The sequence below is a fragment of the Bacillus rossius genome (genome assembly GCF_032445375.1).
Source record: "Bacillus rossius redtenbacheri isolate Brsri chromosome 4 unlocalized genomic scaffold, Brsri_v3 Brsri_v3_scf4_1, whole genome shotgun sequence".
Taxonomy (NCBI): Eukaryota; Metazoa; Arthropoda; class Insecta; order Phasmatodea; family Bacillidae; genus Bacillus; species Bacillus rossius.
The window spans coordinates 5,404,688-5,422,225 of NW_026962010.1; the positions used below are offsets into that span (position 1 = coordinate 5,404,688).

At 37.3% G+C, this 17,538-nt stretch overlaps 1 protein-coding gene across 6 annotated transcripts in view; it reads right to left on the minus strand.

Annotated features, from left to right (window-relative positions):
- The window catches only part of LOC134541481 (ero1-like protein), a 92,074-nt gene that overhangs the window by 13,991 nt on the left and 60,545 nt on the right, over positions 1 to 17,538 (minus strand). For all 6 annotated transcript variants that reach the window (XM_063384959.1, XM_063384962.1, XM_063384960.1 and 3 more), the window contains 2 exons: positions 5,412 to 5,483; positions 40 to 116 (listed from right to left, as the gene is read on the minus strand). In XM_063384959.1, coding sequence (XP_063241029.1) covers positions 40 to 116; positions 5,412 to 5,483 — 149 coding nt within the window. The remainder of the gene's footprint in view (positions 1 to 39; positions 117 to 5,411; positions 5,484 to 17,538) is intronic.

A 17,538-nucleotide genomic window follows, 5' to 3' on the forward strand; every position in this document is an offset into this window, starting at 1 on the left:
GCTTTTATAAAAACACTAGAGGGGGGAAGTAATACTAACCTGATGGTGGTGTTGAGATAACCTAGCTCCTTGTTCAACTCTTGATCACACACAACGTTCTGTCCTGCTTGCGAGTACTGTAACATGGTATCAACATTTACACTCACACAATCTTGCTGCGTTTTAATGCATGTAGGTAACATGGGGTAGAGTAGGCATTCCAGCAAAGCAGTAACCAGATTTTTTCAACCCATCACTAAAAAGGCTTGTTTACCAACAGCCTTGTCAAAAACACCTGACAAGGCATGCATCAGGCAGATCAATGTTACTACCGAGCAAGGTATGACATTGGGAACGACACTGTTCCAACTCCAGGCCATCATAGCTCTGCCATTGCTTTCATAAAGTTATTGGAGCTACATGTTACCATTAAAATTGTAGGTCAGCTATTTTCGACTAAATAAAGGTGATACTGACATTTGCTACATTTCTGAACGCGATTCAAATAGATTTCCATAGATTCTTGGTTAAATCTAGTTTAAATAACATGGAAGATGAGGACACGTGAGGGAATGGTTCAGGTTTGCCAATTTAATGATGGATAAGGAGTTAAATGACAGGTTAGTTTAATTAAAAAAAGCAATGACAACTGTTGCAACTGTTTTCTGTTAACTATGATGAGACAATATCTGTGAATATTAGGACATAGCCTGTTCAGAAACTGGTTCATGGTTGAGATGCCGAGGTGCCGTCCACCAACTTGGATTGTGATGTCGTGGCGGCCATATTTAATTATGATGTCACTGTTGTACTTTTTCATTATGTTGCCTAGACATCGCGTCCGCAATTTAGAATAATGATGTACCACCCACTATTTTTAATTGTGACAACACGGTGGCCATACGGTAGGACCTTGACATTTGACCTTGTTCTTAATATTAACCTTGTACTTGAACTTTGACTTTGATCTTTGACCTCAATCACCATCTTGGCTTCCGCCAAATTAAATTCAGCAATATTGACATCGAGCGCCCAACTCCTTGAACATTGCACTTTTCGTTACGGTGAATAACGGTCTTGGCTCATGTCTACCAGACTAGACCATGTGTGGCATGCACTACCCATGCATGTCCTGTGTTTCAAGGGTCTCATTAGTTTTCAATGCAGACGATGCAGGTGACCAAATATGGTGATTTTTACCTGTTCCACATACATTCGGTGCAAACACTGACGTTTTCTCAGTAGACGAAAAAATGTACCTTCGTAGATTTTGATGTGGTTTTATTAGAATATCGGTTCGTCCAAACTAAAAGCCACACTTTCCACAACTTAGCATTTTCTGCAAATGGCTCTTTGCACAATTGCATTTCGCATGACGTCGGACACTGATGGTTTTAGTGAACGAAATGCCACATTACCGACACATGTATGGATATGTTGACGTTACTGCTTTTGAAACTATGCTGACTGCTCTTGATACATTAAAATCGTCTTCCATATTTCAAACACAAAATAATCCAACCAGGGTCGACACACTCACTTTCGAAAAATTGTCGGCGATATTATCTCTCTTATATGCGCACATTTTAATATTTGCAAGTAGTTTCGATTCTTGCCAATATATGTCGCCATATTTTGTGCTTAGTTGCATCATTATTTTGTTATGTGGGTTGCAGGAGGCTCTCTCACGGTCGCACGAGAAAGAGGATTTCGGTAGACCTCAATGGAAGGGATATCATCTTGCATGGCAGTGTTTCTCAGCTGTTTCAAGGATAGAAATCTATTAAGTAATTAATTTTTCTGTTTGAATTCCAACTGATTAAAATATTATTAGGTTTTATTTGGAAACAGGAATTCCCAAAAAAACGAAACTCTGAATTCAAATGCATGTCTCATATCGAAAGAAAAAAAAATACATTCACAGATTGTTTTCCTTGAAATAACCAGGAGCACACGGAGCACACAACCAGCAGTCTTGCCGGACACAATAAGGAGCGCACGGAGAAAACCAACTGATGTCTTCAAAATGTCCAGCTCATTGAATACATACATTTATACTTATGCTTGCATATTTCAAATAATAATAATATCATCATGCATACGTTTTATGCATATGCATGTTAGTAACAAATTAATGATAAGCATATTATTACGTTATGAAAACTATATATTATTCGTCTAAATGTAACATTCACTGAACTATAATTTTATGACATTTGTCTACACCATTATATTTATAACAATAAATAGTCCACTGTTGTAGTATACGTCGAACGTTTTACGTACACTTCACACATATGTATTACTGCAACATATTACACACGTTTTGTGTGTCTTTGCAACTTCATGGAGTAGTTATGTCCTGAATTGCCTCACTGTCAAGTGAGACAGATAGAACAAACGACTTGCTTTGTAGCCTCGTAGCCTCGTAGCATTGTGGTCTCGTAATAAAATGCCGATGTAGCCAGATGGAACCTTGTAGTCTCGTGGCATCGTAGTATTTTAGTATTGTAGCCTCGTAGTCTTGTAGTCAGATGGAGCCTTGTAGTCTCGTAGCATAGTAGTAGTGTAGTCTTGTAGCAATGTAACCATGTAGCATTTTAGCTTCGTAGTAAAATGCTGTTTTAGCCAGATGGAGCCTTCTAGTCTTGTAGCGTCGAAGTCTTGTAGTCTTGTAGCCTCGCAGCCTTGTAGCCTCGTGATAGTCTTGTAGCCAGATGGAGCCTTGTAGTCCCGTAGCGTCGTACCCTTGTATTTTCGTAGCCGTGGTGCCTCGTAGACAAATGGCGTTGTAGCCAGATTGAAAAACAATTGGAGACAAAATGTCATTGGAGCAGTTGTAGCCAAAGATAGTAAGAGCAATTGTAGCCAAAGGCAGTTGGAGCTAAATTCAGTTATAGCCACATTCAATTAAAGCAATTGGAGCAATTTGCGACTCGTGCAGTTGGAGCCATTTGAGCAGTTGGGCCCAAATTTAGTTGGAGCAATTGGAGCAGTTGGGGCCAAATGCAGTTAGAGTCACGTGGTTGGAGCTATTGTAGTCAGATGGAGCGTGCATTTGGATGTATTGTAGTCAGATGGAACCGTAACCTATTGTATCCTACCATACCCTGCGATACCCTGCGATCTTATCCTACTGGTGGGATCATATCATACCGGAATATGTGGATCGTATCCTAATTATGGGATCGTATCCTACCGTAAAATTTTGGCCTCATCCTAATGATGGGATCTTATCCTACCGTATCCTTTCGATCGTATCCCATTGATGGGATAGAATCCTAACGATCGTATCCTACTTATGGGATCATATCCTACTTAGTTGAATGTTCGTACAAATGTACGACCTTTTCGTTAAATGTGCTTAGTCAAGGCTGTAGTTATGGCGGAAGAGTTTATAGTTCAGCACTTCTTGGTCTTGAAGTAAGTGTAATACATTTTTCAAGATTCTTGGTCCTATAGTAAGCGTAAAACATGCTTAATTATTATGCCTATTTTCTTGTAAAAGGTTGTATTCATACTGTAGTTCTGGCAGTTTAGAGACTCTTGTCTGTTTGAAATAGGTATGTATTTTTTTTATATAATAACAATAATATACGAAGAAGGCCTCGTGGTTTGGATACACGTGGCCTACACGCCCGAAATTGTACATAACATGGTTGAAATGTATGCCAAATATAGAAAACGACCTCCTTGTAGGCGTAGTGATATCGAGTAACATATTTATTCAGTCGGCACAAGTCCTTGTTTGCTGAGAGGATGATGAATTATATAAATATTTAAGAACATAAATTACTTTTCTTATAGACCAATAATCGAGATAAGTACTGAAAGGAATGGAAACAGTGATTATATATTATGTGTTTATTTTGGTGATTTTAAATTTTTTCCCCGAATTTATAGGTTAATTATTACGAATCTTCAATATGGCGCTCATTATGTCATTATTGGATTACTGGAACTTAAGCCACTCTTAGGATTTTAATCATGATTTATTATTTTTTTTTTACCTATAATAAACATTTTTTACATCGAGCAATGATATAACCTAGGACAAGAATCGATCGAAACAATCAGTTTATTAATTGCAAAATGTGTGATGATTTTTTGAAATTTTTCCGAATTTCTAGTTAAATAATTACAAATGTATCGATGGTTAAATAATTACAAATGTATCGATGGCTTTGTGCTCTAACCCAGAGGTTCGAGCTGTCATTGTTCGAATTACCTCGCTTCTAATGTATTTTGTGTAAAAAAAATAATATATGTCGATAAGGACCATAGCAATATTAGTAGGTAATGGAACATCGACCTTACGCCCATGAAACAGCGCGATGCTGGCGCACTGTAGGAACAAAAAAGATAGCGGTATCCAAGATGGTAACCTCCAACAGAACAGAAAATAGATATGGCGGGTGTGACGTCATTCAATATGGCGGCCTCCAGCAGACTAAAACAATATGGGGCTGTGTCGACAGAACCTAAAAAAAATTATGTCATAATCCAAGATGGCCGACATTGCATAAAAATCCAAAATGGTTCAAGGTTCTTCTTAACGAAAAGAGCTTCGTTCTGGTAGTGGGGTACTCGATTTAAAGACGGCGGAAACCAAGATGGCGATTGGATTGAGGTCAAGGTCAAAGTCAAATGTCATGGTCGAATGTCAAGTGGCACGGTGACATCAACCAAGATGGCCATCGTGACATCAGAACCTACTGGGAACACCACATAACTTAGAAAGTCACAGCTTAGAACTGTCATAACTTAGAAAACTTGGGAAAATCCACGTAACTTAGAAACACACAACTTAGAACTGTCATAACTTAGAAACACACAACGCAGAACCACACAACTTTGAAACGTCATAACGTAGAAAGTCATAACTTATAACTGTCATAACTTAGAAAATTCTAAGTAATGTGTTTCAAAGTTATGACAGCACCCCGAACCTACCCAGCTCCCCTCGACAAACCAAGAGCTCATATATATATATATATATATATATATATATATATATATATATATGCATATATATATATATATATATATGCACGTGATATCAACGCAACATCCTGGGGAACTCTCGTCTGCACACATAGCACAATCACAGTTCGTCTCAGTCAATTTTAGGTGAATCAATTTCAATATATATGTTTACATTATATTTTTGTTTTAAATTTATATGCTTGTTAACATTTACCTCTATGATGCTCTGTCCTGACAGTATGATGTATATATAATTATTCCGTTTAGAAGCTTTCACGCCTGCGTTGCTTCACATATGGACCAGATACGTATTATGTTTACTTGGTAACTTACCCACTTTATTGCACTGTGTTAACACCCCTTAATGGTTCCATACATTTATCAATCATAAAAATTATAATAATAAATTTAAAATAATATTTTTTTTAATATACATTAAACATTACCTTAAAACTCATATCTTCTGTGACTGCAGCATTCTTTGAAGGAACGCCTTTCAGACCTAGTGGAATATTTTCCTGGGAAAAATACGTAACCCAGATAAGTTCACCAAATTCATAATGTGGCATAAAACATACCTAAATATATTTTAGGACTTGACTTGATCAACTTCCTCCTTGGTATACCAAAGAGTTTCAAATACCTTCTAATGCTGCAAATAGTTTGGCTCATAGAGACCTAATTCACCAATCTGAAGGCTTGGCACTTGTTTTTATATTTTTACATGTACAAGTCAATATACAGAATACGCGATCAAGCCAAGTTATTAAAATATAACACAACTAACTTACATAGACATTGCACCAATATGACCACTTGGTTTACGTAAAGCCCTGAAAAGTTACTGAAGAGTGTTGCATTCGAGCGACTAGGGATGGAATACAGTAGTTAGATCGTGTGAAATAAAGTGAATTACGAATGTGTGAATAAATCGCCAGTGACATTATGAACGTCGTTGTGTCATATGTGATGCTGCATCGAGTTCAAACAGAAGGCAGTAAGACAGCTGCTTCCTGACTCAAGCAGAAAGCCTCAAGCTCAAGGAAAGGAAAAAAATAATAACAATGTAAAGTAATTAGCAAAAAAAGCTGTTATTCCTTAACTTACGATATTTAAGAAAAGATTACGAGCCTTAAAATAATATTTATAAAAAAATGGGTGCGCGTACTTATGTACGCGCGTTAGAAGTTATATTTACTTGACGTAAAAAAAATCCTAACTTTAATTTTGCATACAAACAATTAAGAGTAATAAAATAATATAAGGACTGGAGTGATATTTTAAATACAGTTGGTAAAGTATAAAATCTATTAAAGTAAAAATAATTAAGAAATACATAGTATTCAATGATAATATAAACTCGCGTATAAAATTAATTATTTAATTTAGTAAAATAAAAAAAAAAATAAGTCATGAAAATAAATAAATATGCGGAATGTTTCTTCTATTTTGTTGATTTTAATTATTTATTAAATTATATAATAATTGTTTAATGCAAATACATTTAAAATATAGCTCACAAACACTCCTATGAAAACAGCCAGGAGACTACTAAACCTTCCACAGACACTCCCAGCCAGCGACAATGGAAGCTTACAAGCAACCTGACATCGTTAAACATAAACCTCACTTATATAAATAGCCTACACTTGAAAATACATTTGAAAAGGTTAAAAACAATTTATCACTACTATTTTCATTAAATAAATGTTTTTAACGATATGGGCCAGAATTAAATATGTCACTAAAGTATAAGATTGGAAAGCACATATATAATTTTATTTGTAGGTAGCCTTTTTTACATCCTGTGAAAATTTCATTGTATGGTGTGTGCGCATCGTAAAAATTCACACTTATCATCTATACTATTATTATAAAGCTGAAGAGTTTGTTTGTTTGTTTGAACGCGCTAATCTCAGGAACCACTGGTCCGATTTGGACAATTCTTTCAGTGTTGGATAGTACATTTATCGAGGAAGGCTATAGGCTATATTATATTATCAAAAACATTAGGGATCCTTACTAAAAGTCCAATTTAGAATCAAATGCGTTGGAGGGGGTTAGATACAACATGCAGTACACGTGCGAAGTGTGTTGACAATGCCGCAGGTGCTAGAAGTTTATTTCCTATTGCCTATTAACATTGTTACCACGCACTAGATGCCTTAACATTCTTAGTTTTCCCATACAAGTAAAAAAAAAAAAAACCACACGTGTGATATTAAGAACGAAGCAATCAGTACCCTCATAAGAGTTCAATTAGTATTTAAATACTTTTTATCACTTTAAATCGCAAACCTAAACTATTTTTTTTGCTCTCTCTGTGTTTAATATGTTTTTTTCTTTTAGTAGAATTATTTTTATTATTTTTAATTAATTTTCATTTTTCGGACCATCAATAATTTTCCTCTCCCGTTACAATTCTGACAAGGCCTTGTATATATATAAGCGAAATACCACTCACTGACTCACTCATCACGAGATATCTAAAACTATACACCCGATTGACTTGAAATTTAGCATAGTTACTCATTTTGTGATGTAGATGCTCACTAAGAACGGATTCTGCGGAAATCCTTTCCCAATGGGAGTTTCGGGGGTGTAATATATCAAAATTTCCAGTTTTTGGTAGGAAATCACCATGGCAACGGCTGTTGCTTTGTTGATGCTTCATTCGTCTCTATGGCAACGACTATTTCATTGTTAGTGCAGTCCTCATCACCGTTGAAATATTGCGGGTACTTTAAATATCAAAAATTGCCCTTTTTTTCAAGTATATTTATTTTACAGACTTGAAACTTCACAGTAATGTTCCTTATGTTACGGAGGATGACATTTTCCGAAAATTATATCCCATGGGTGGTTAAAACCAGGCAACAGTAGGTACTTTATCTGCATGAGAACAGGATTTTACATTGTTCATTCCTTCTGCATCTCCATGGCAACGGGCATCGCGCGGCAGTGGCGTACCCACAAGGAGGGGCATGTATAAAGAGCGGCGCAAGAGTGATCTGCCTGTAGACTGTCGTAGCGAAGTACGGGTACATCAGTTGTACGTTGCGTGCACGAGTCGGGAAACCATCGGTGCTATTCATTTTCTCTCCGGTACATTATACAGCATTGTAATAAATTTTCACTGATATTTTTTTTATTTACCATTACTGTAAATGGGAGATGTGGCTTAATTTTTTTCCATTAGTAGGTATAGCCGTGCGAAGCCGGGTCGGGCAGCTAGTTTTTTTATAAAACACCAAAAGAATTTTAACTAAAAAAATGTATAATGATGCTCTACCGAGCCATTTTTGTGGTACCCTTGAAAATATTTTTGGCCAAATACGAACATTATTTTATCTGGCAGACAATGCTAACAAACAAGTTTACACATTCGAAGCCAGATATATATATATCTTATATTGAGCATGTTTTTTATCATTGCAAATATCAACTTAAATTATTATATACACGGACATTAACGACAAAAGCTACTTCCTGTATCCAGGATTGATAGGCCTAGAGCCCCAGACTGAGTTGGAAAAAACCCTAATCCAAATATATATACACCCCCATGAGCAACACACTCACTCACTCAATTATTCAAATTCTAACCCCCTTTCAGACGAACTAGAAACCAAAATTTTTGACAATAGGTAGATCTCGTCCCGTAACCGATGGGAAAAATCCGAAAAGTTGAAATTTTTAATTTTAAACCCCCTAAATAATTAAAAAATTGGCTGTCTGTAAAGTCGGTTTACGGACGATCGTGTAACGAGACAACGTCATAACAAAACATTGATGATATGATTGCATACTTTTATGAATAAAATTTAATCATTTTTATTGAATTATCACTACTTTGTATGGATACAAAGAAGGTGTGAAATGAAATCTACAATTTATATGATAAATTTACTTTTATTTGCACTCATTAATTCAAATATGTTTATTACTTTAACGAAGAGATTATTTTAACTATAACTTTTATACATGTTAGCTATTTAACTTCTTCCAATCTGTGTTATTCTGCTAAGGATAGGACGATGATAGGAAAAATAGGAAACGAATGGGAGTGTTTCAAGGATGATGTGAAGGAAAATGGCTTACCCAACACCAAGATGCAGTGAAAAATAATAATATATTTGCGCCACGGACTCTGCAGCAATGCTAGGAGGAACGGGTTAGCAAAGAGCAATGAAAATGTTGCATTGAAATGCATGAAAACAGAATTACGCCACGGACTCGGTCGCAATGCTAAAGGGTTCAGGTTAGCAAAGAGCAATATAAAATTAGTGTAACGGGACACAACGAAACGGGACAATGTGCGTAACGGGGCACTTTTTCGTGCGTGCAGCCGGCGTTCATCGATTTATTAGACGTTGTCACGTCAAAACCTTCAAAAATCTATAAAGCCAAGCCATCGTAGTGTTGTTATAGAAGAGTTGTTATGACATCATCAATGTTTGAGATGATGAAAAATCGTCTAAACGATATAGCCAATAATAATTGCTTTAAACCAGTGTATTTATGATATATGATATCTTATTGTCAACAAAATGCTATAATACCAAAATTCTATAATATGACTAACCAGAAAAATTTAGCGACACAATTTTTCACGCTTGTTTTCAGGATATGACCAATGTTTGTAAGCCATGGCCATAGACATCTCGTATCCATCAAATCTGCGCCCTTCTACAGTACCTAACTGTATTTTGTTATGCGTGTCTGTAATGTTAACACTACTCACATATGGTTTTATTATTATTGACTTGAGAGCTTTGACTAACTAAATTATGAACAATATCACACTGATCATTAGAATCGTGTGTGTTTTGGTAGGCCAATGCATTGTAGTGCATACAGAAGTAAACCATATATATATTTATTCAAATAATAAACTGAACAACGTAAGTATCATGAAACTATTTTATATGTTGATTTTAATTCGAGCGTGCAATAAATTCCACAGTTTAGGTAATACTGAACACCAATATTATTCATTGTAGTATGATATAGCTTAGTAGCTTAGTATATCTCTTAATTCGTCTGTGCAATTTTCTTCAGAGATCATAAATTTACAACACAACATTAATTTACAAAAATAAAACAATAAGTAACTTTATGGTTGAACGACTGTTATCATAGTTAAAATTCCGGATTTAGCCTATGTCTGACGCATGAAAAACGATCATTCATTCAATATAATAAGTTTCATAAGCCTTTGATGAAATAACACAACATTGATAATGTTTAACATTATGTTTTAAATAATGTTTTCGCTTCGGCTAGTTTAGACTCAGCGGTAGTCGCAAGAAAACATTAAAATAGGACCATTGAGTGAGTGAAAACCAGAAAATTACAGATAGTGTTCAACTCCGAAGATTCGTTAGTTCACTCGTGAAAATATGTGTTAGTAAAGTTTCATTACTTAAATCACGTTTTATCGGTGTTTTATACTATCGTGATACATATATAACTAATAATACTGTTCATCCCAATATTGTTATGTGTGTATATAAGTGAGGAAAAGCTTTACAGAACAATGTACTCGCTTAATATGCCGCTCACTTTGCTATATTGAAGATAATCAAACTTTTCTATACATCAAAACACTTGAGACCATTCTTAGATCACTTTAGAATTGTTGCCAACTGTCAAATTGTTTATTTGCACTTGAAATGTAAAGGATTTAACACCACGTTACACAGCCTCACTTCACCATGTTAGACGCTATTACATTATTTTTATAATCATTTAAAATTAATAAATGCTGGTTTCTGATTGACTGGAATTCCGTGGAGTTAAATGCTTTTCAGTATTAATATAAAAACAGAAACCATCAACAAAGATGAGTTTAGTGTATAATAACACGGATTTGAAATAAAAAAAACATATTGAAAGGTTTACATTTCATAAAATAAAACTATTTTAGTTTTCAAATATCACGACCAATAGTCCTAAGAGGGGTCTGTGAATTGCAGTGACGTTCTAACAACAATAGTAATAGAGTTCTGAGTTTCATAGATACGGCTTGAATTTCAATGTAAAATACTGTTTATAATGCCAAAAGTAATAAATGCAGAAAATAAAACAAAAATGATTAAATATCATTTGTGCTGACACTTGTTTCAGTACACCATTCGAGACTACCAGAACGATGGTGTCAAAAGGCCCGTCTACAATAGTCTGAACCTGTGAGTGATCCGTGTCATTATCCTAATGTGCATGATAGCACACTGTCGCACGGAAACAGCCCAGTCTACAATAATTGTTATAGTAACGAATACATACGGGTACACTTTGCGATATCCGATATCCGATGTCCGAATCTACTGATTTCTAAAGTAGTCACCAGAGCGCAGTAAATATACAGCGCCAAAATAATTGTTTTTCGAATTTTTTTGTTTACTTTTTTATGTTATGTAAATGAGTATGCATTTATGTTTTGAATATTTAGTTGATATGTGAAATTTCCTGGAGATCAATATTATGTATTTATATTCTGTAAGGCAAAATAAATGCTAATAAATGTCCGTTATTTTCTATTACTTTTTAAAACAATACCACGAGTGTTCATTCTTGTATGCTACCAAAGGACACAGACTGGGACAAAGAGTTCAAGTTGAGCAATGTATTCGGACCATCGCCCACAACACGCATGACGTCAGAGGGTCACGTGGGCCAATCAGAGATCAGAGTTCTTCTGGCTACAGTTCAGGGCGTTGCAGCTGCAGACGGGCCTGCAGTCCCACCACTCGACGTGAAGGTGAAGCTTGGTGGCCCAGAGAGAGAGGGGAGACCTAAGATGCACATCAAGTTCTGCCATTCCCGATTACACCCGAACAATTCACCTTCGGCCAACTTCGGGATTTGTTTTATTTTTGCGCAGGAAAAATTAATTCAAATATTAAAAGTGGTCGGTTAGGTTAGCTACATTAAAACACTTTAAAACACTATGGACGGTTAGTTAGGTTGGTATAGCTACATTAAAATAAACAGAGAAATATAAATAAATATAAATAATCCCGAGGTTGGCCGAAGGTGAATTGTTCGGGTGTAATCGGGAATGGCAGAACTTTATGTGCATCTTAGGCTTCCCGAGAGAGAGTCTTCCAGTAGAAGAGACGCGGAAACAGGGGTGGTATGACCGACTAATGGAGGGGCCGCGGTGTGGTGGGGGGAGGCGCTAACCGCGTCAGGGCGGGCCAGAGTTTCCCCAGAAGCCGCGCGGCCTGGCCCTATCTCCAGCAGTCTCGCAACACTTTCATTTACTAAGCTGTAGTGAAACTACGTTTTTTTTTTGTAGAAAAATCGAGTAGATTAAGTTTTAACGTGTTCTAGTATTAGCACGAACGAATCAATCAGAGTATGATTATCAGGTATGTTATGTTTCAAGTTTTCTGTGTACAGCAAACAGCAGTGCAAAGTAAAGCAGAGCTACTGTAACCTTTTCAGTCCAGCACAAAGTGAATATTATTATTATCATCATCTTTGACATATAAAATGTACCTCATAATACACAATTATGCGATAAAAATGTTTTATCTTTGAACCATGTAAGAATCCAGCCGCAAAAATATATATATTTAAGTGAAAGTAAACTATCATTAATTTACACTATAAGACAAACGAAATTTTTAAAGTAAGACTTGGTAAATTCTTTCGAGAAATGAATGTGAAATGCATTGTAATCATGCCAAAACACAACTTACAAAAAATATTCCTCGTGTTATCCTTGTTAACATTTGAACAATAATAATTAGGGACAGGAAAAATTCGCGGGTTCAATGATCTCTAGCATGAACTCCATAGTTCTACGTACACTCGGTAAAATGTCACCCACTCATTGGCTGCTGTCTTGTGAGACGTCCCAACGTAGCAGCCTGTGATTCGATAAAGCTTTGGTCGGGTGTTTCTCATTGGCCCAGAGACATCCAGGTGAGTTGTGAGCCAATAACAGAGGCAGCACTGAGGTATAACTATTTGTATTTTAGCCTATCGCGAAATGAACACGCGATTTTTTCCGGTCTCTAATAATAATTAATTTGTTCGCATCATTAGTTTCAAAAATATCAATAATAATTACTAGGGGTCTGCAGCTTTCGCGAAAAGACTTCGAGACTAGATGAAAGTTTAAACACTATAGCATCGTCTGTATTTCGTGATTGGGTGAGTTTCTCCCAGGTACAATCGATTGTAACAACACCAATCACAGTGATTCAGTGCGGTAGCAAACGCGTCCTGAGTGGCTCGGTAAAATAAGGCAACGATTTCTCTCGTAGAAGGCCGCCAATCACAAGGAAGAAACCACAGGTGCGGGTATACCTTGTTGTAGTCTAATAAGTGTTCAGATCTTTCCGCGAAAAATGCCTGCAGTAGGTAATTATAGTATGTATGGGGACACCGGTGGGTGGTGGGGGAGCCGGGGAGCCACGGCGGCCATCTTGGTTTACGTCACTTCCGGCGACCATCTTGGATTACGTCATTTCCGGCGGCCATCTTGGATTACATCACTTCCTGCAGCCATCTTGGATTTGACCTTTACCTTTGAACCCGGAGGCCATTTTGTTTTTCTAGAACTTTCCTCCATTTTGTTTTCTTGATCATTCCGCCATTTTGAGTTTCGTCCGCCATCTTGAAAATCTTTATTTATTATCCGATTTTAATGAAAAAAATTTTAAATTTAAAAAAATTAAATAATCAAAATTTTAAAATAAAATTAAAAATATTATTTAATAAAATTTTAATTAAAAACCTACGCATCGAACACCCCACTCCTCTAAATTACAAATACATCATCTAGCACCCCCACCCCTCTGTTACAATGACATCGTCATCGAACACCCCACTCATTCCTGTTACAATTTTTCGTTACATCCACCATCTTGGAAAATCATAATTATTAACTTAGAAAATCAGGAAAAAAAATATACCATCGTTGTCTGCTGGAGGCAACCATCTTATTTAGTGGAGACTACCATCTTGATTTCATCTGGTGGGTGTCGTCATCGGTTGTAGGTTTCTAAAGTATGTTAGTGTATGTAAGGTCGAGTTACAATTCTCTACCAACATTGTTATGAACCTTATAGACCAAAATCCACAGAATCCACAAGATCCACAAAATCTAGTCACTTTGTTGTTGTAACCGACATTTTTTCTTAAAGTCTTATCACTTATAGGTTTTAACTAAAATATATGTTATCAATACTGTCGTTGTGGATGCGTTAGTTAAAGTAATGATAATTTAAAAAACATTTATTACTCCATCTTAGCTGACCAGAAATTTTTCATAGTCCTATCATACATGTAAACATACTAAATAAATTAATGTTTGTGTATTCGTGTTTAAAACTGCATGGAAGCAGATATTTAGGTGTTTGTGTATAATATCATTTCTTAGTGTTCGTGTTTGCGTTCCTGTGTTTAAAAGCTGCATGGAAGCAGATATTTTAGGTGTTTGTGTCTAATTACATGATCATTTTACGATATCAAATTAAGTATAAGTACCTTGAGGAATATAGGGCATTAATTAAAAAAAATAATAAGCGATATGTAGGTAAAATTATATTTACTGAATCAAAGAAATATATTGTACAAAACAAAACCCTCAAGGAGAGAAAAATATACTTGTCAAACGAAGCTATAAAAAAAACAGAAACTATATACAAAAACGAAAACTGTTTACAACAAAAAGACTGGAACTATACAACAGATAATTCATCTCCAACATAGCCGTGGGGAACCGTATGGATGCCATCCTCACATATTTGGCGCTTATCATCCTCCCATGTTATGGCCAGCTTATTTGTGCTCTCACTATAGAGCACCTGCTGCCTCGAGCGTATGGCCCTAACTGCTACTCGTCGTGTGTGGTGATCGTGCAGGGCATCCAGGTAGTCCCTGAATGTTATGCGGTTTTTGACCACACACCGCTGGATACCCTTGGCCTTCTTCTCAACTTTGTCACCACACTTGTATGCATACAGTTTGGCCCGCAGACCGACAAACTCACTCATCACTTTCCCCCCACACTCATCCTTAAACTTTCCGACAACCTTTTTGTTGATGGGGGAGAAGCAAGGGTGGTCGGAAGGGTAGCAGCTGGTGTCGAACTTCTCCATGAGTGTAGGATCGGCTTTGAGGTCATGGTAGAAATCATCGGTTTGTATCTCGTATACGAAACTATCGGTGTCCATGTATGCCAGATGAATGTTTTCTGCATATCTGGGTTTCATTGTGCTGTAATGGAAGTCGTACATGAGTGTTTTTGAGAGATCAAGTACTGCGAGTCCGGCATAGATTGGCTTATCGAAAATTATGGTCTCATGGTTCAGGTGGACTAGAGTCAAGTTCGGTTCATACATTGTGCGGTCCTTGAAGGATGGACGACACACCAGTTTCTTGAACCGCTTCTCGGAACATACCAACTCCATTTTGAGCCTCCGCCTCTTGTTCTCCATCAGTTTCCCGAAAGTACTGTTTACAGCGAGCTTAAAGAACTCCTTCTCGAATTCGTTGGCTGCAGCCTTGCGCTTATTGGTGTTGAGCTTAATGTATGGCTCCAACCACGCCGACTGCTCAAACTGGAGGACTCTGTGTACCTTAGTAACTATCAACCCATGTGATACTGCTTGCTGGAGGTTTCTGTAGTGTACAATGTAATGTTCCTTAATTTCTAGTGTTGTCATGAGCTTTGATTGTTTGGAGCCGGGCGGACATTGATTGATGGGGAGAAACGGAAGGTCTTTGTGACTTTCGTGGAGTTCAGTAGGGTACTCCACGTCACATTCGATAATGTACCCGATAGGAGAATTTTCTGGAATAGTCATGACATCAATAGATGTGTCTGACCATTTGAAATGTCGAATCGGAAGCGACAGCGACATCGCCCACCCGTACAAATTATTTGCATCAATGTACTGTAGATATGTGGATGGCTTGGACACATCATGTGTCTCAGGAACGTATTTGTTGTTACCCACACAATGACGTTTGATGCTTTGCGCTACACCCCCACGAATACCTGCTTCCACAAACATATACATATCGTAATCTGTCAGAAGCTCGAGTTGTACTCCTGTGGTGCGAAGCATCGCATCGAAAGCGAACCCAGGACAGGAAATGTAGTGTGACGGGTCTAGACTGTACGTCTCCAAGCAAAGACTGCGAAAATTCTCGAATACGTCCGCCAAAATCAGGACATCTGTCTTTAGGTACAAGTCAGCGTACTCCCCCAAAGTAGCACACTGAAACTTGTCCCAGACATTTTGTGCGTGAGCGTAATCCGCCTCGGAAATACCAGAATCAGTCAGAATATTAAAGAACTCATCGATAGATGGAAGACTAGTATCGTCTAGTCGAGCAAAAGAATCAACGAAGTCGTAGGGGAAGACTCCCTTGCGAGTAACCAACTCCAACTCATCAGGAGCGAAAAACTCAGCAGTACTGACAAACTTGTCTGCAGGCAAGAACTCTGCGAGCGAAGCAAGACCCCGACTCATGAAACGGAACGTATCGACAAACTGAATGCTGAACTTATCATGCAACTTCTTGGAAAAAGTTATCAACTTCTCTTCCAAATTAGGAATGATGAAGATGTCTTTAGTGTCGTACCCCAACTTCCTGATAATGAAGTTCTGGTCGTACGCCAGGTTGTGGAAGAACACAATCATCTTTTTTGGTCTGCGCCTGAGAAGGTTGCAGTCATTACATGCAGGTCCAATAAATTCGCCGGTGAAGTGATTATGATCACGAACTTTCTTTACGACCCCTCCAAACTTTCCTCCACAGTAGCAACAACACCTTGCTTGCAGAAAAGCAGTGTTTTGTGCATGTGTGAGCGGAGTCATAGGAACAGACATAGAAAATATTTTCTGCACGTCATGTCCAATCTCCACAATGCGGGATATGAATTTATCTTCTGCGTCACAACCGCGATACACTTCAGGCTGTGAAGGAAGTGAAGAAGTGAGGTGTACTGGAATCACGGAGTTATCTGCTTTCACGTAAATGCAGTAGCTGTACGCTTTATGCTTTTGATACTGCAGTGTGTATGCTTCATCAGGATTCGGGTGACATGTATGGATTTTCTCCAGAATAGCTTCAAAGTCGCAATATACCACGATGGGCATTTTATCACTGTGATGGAAGTTTTTGAACTTCAAAACAGGAGGCAAACCATTTTCATCAACCTGGGGCATTTCCATCCTAACAGCAGCATGCTGTTTACAGAGCTCACTGTGTTTTTCCAAACACTGAAGACCAGTAAGCCCGCTAACCCTATCCTGATCATCATAATGCTTGAAGCATCTTTTGCAAACATGAATAGCCTCAGTGTGTGTAGTGATTTGGGACCGAACCAGAGCAGAAAAATTATTGATGTAGGCGAAATGGGACGAATTGTCATTGACCAAGAGCAGAAGATCGAAATGATGTTCTTTTTCTTCAGGAGCGACTCGTGCAGGAACAACATTCAGATTCTCGTCGATACTGTAAATGTTGATGGAGACTCCGGGGTTCTGTTTTTCAAACAGCGGTATTTGCTTGATTGGAGTAGGGGAGTCAATGTTGTTGAAG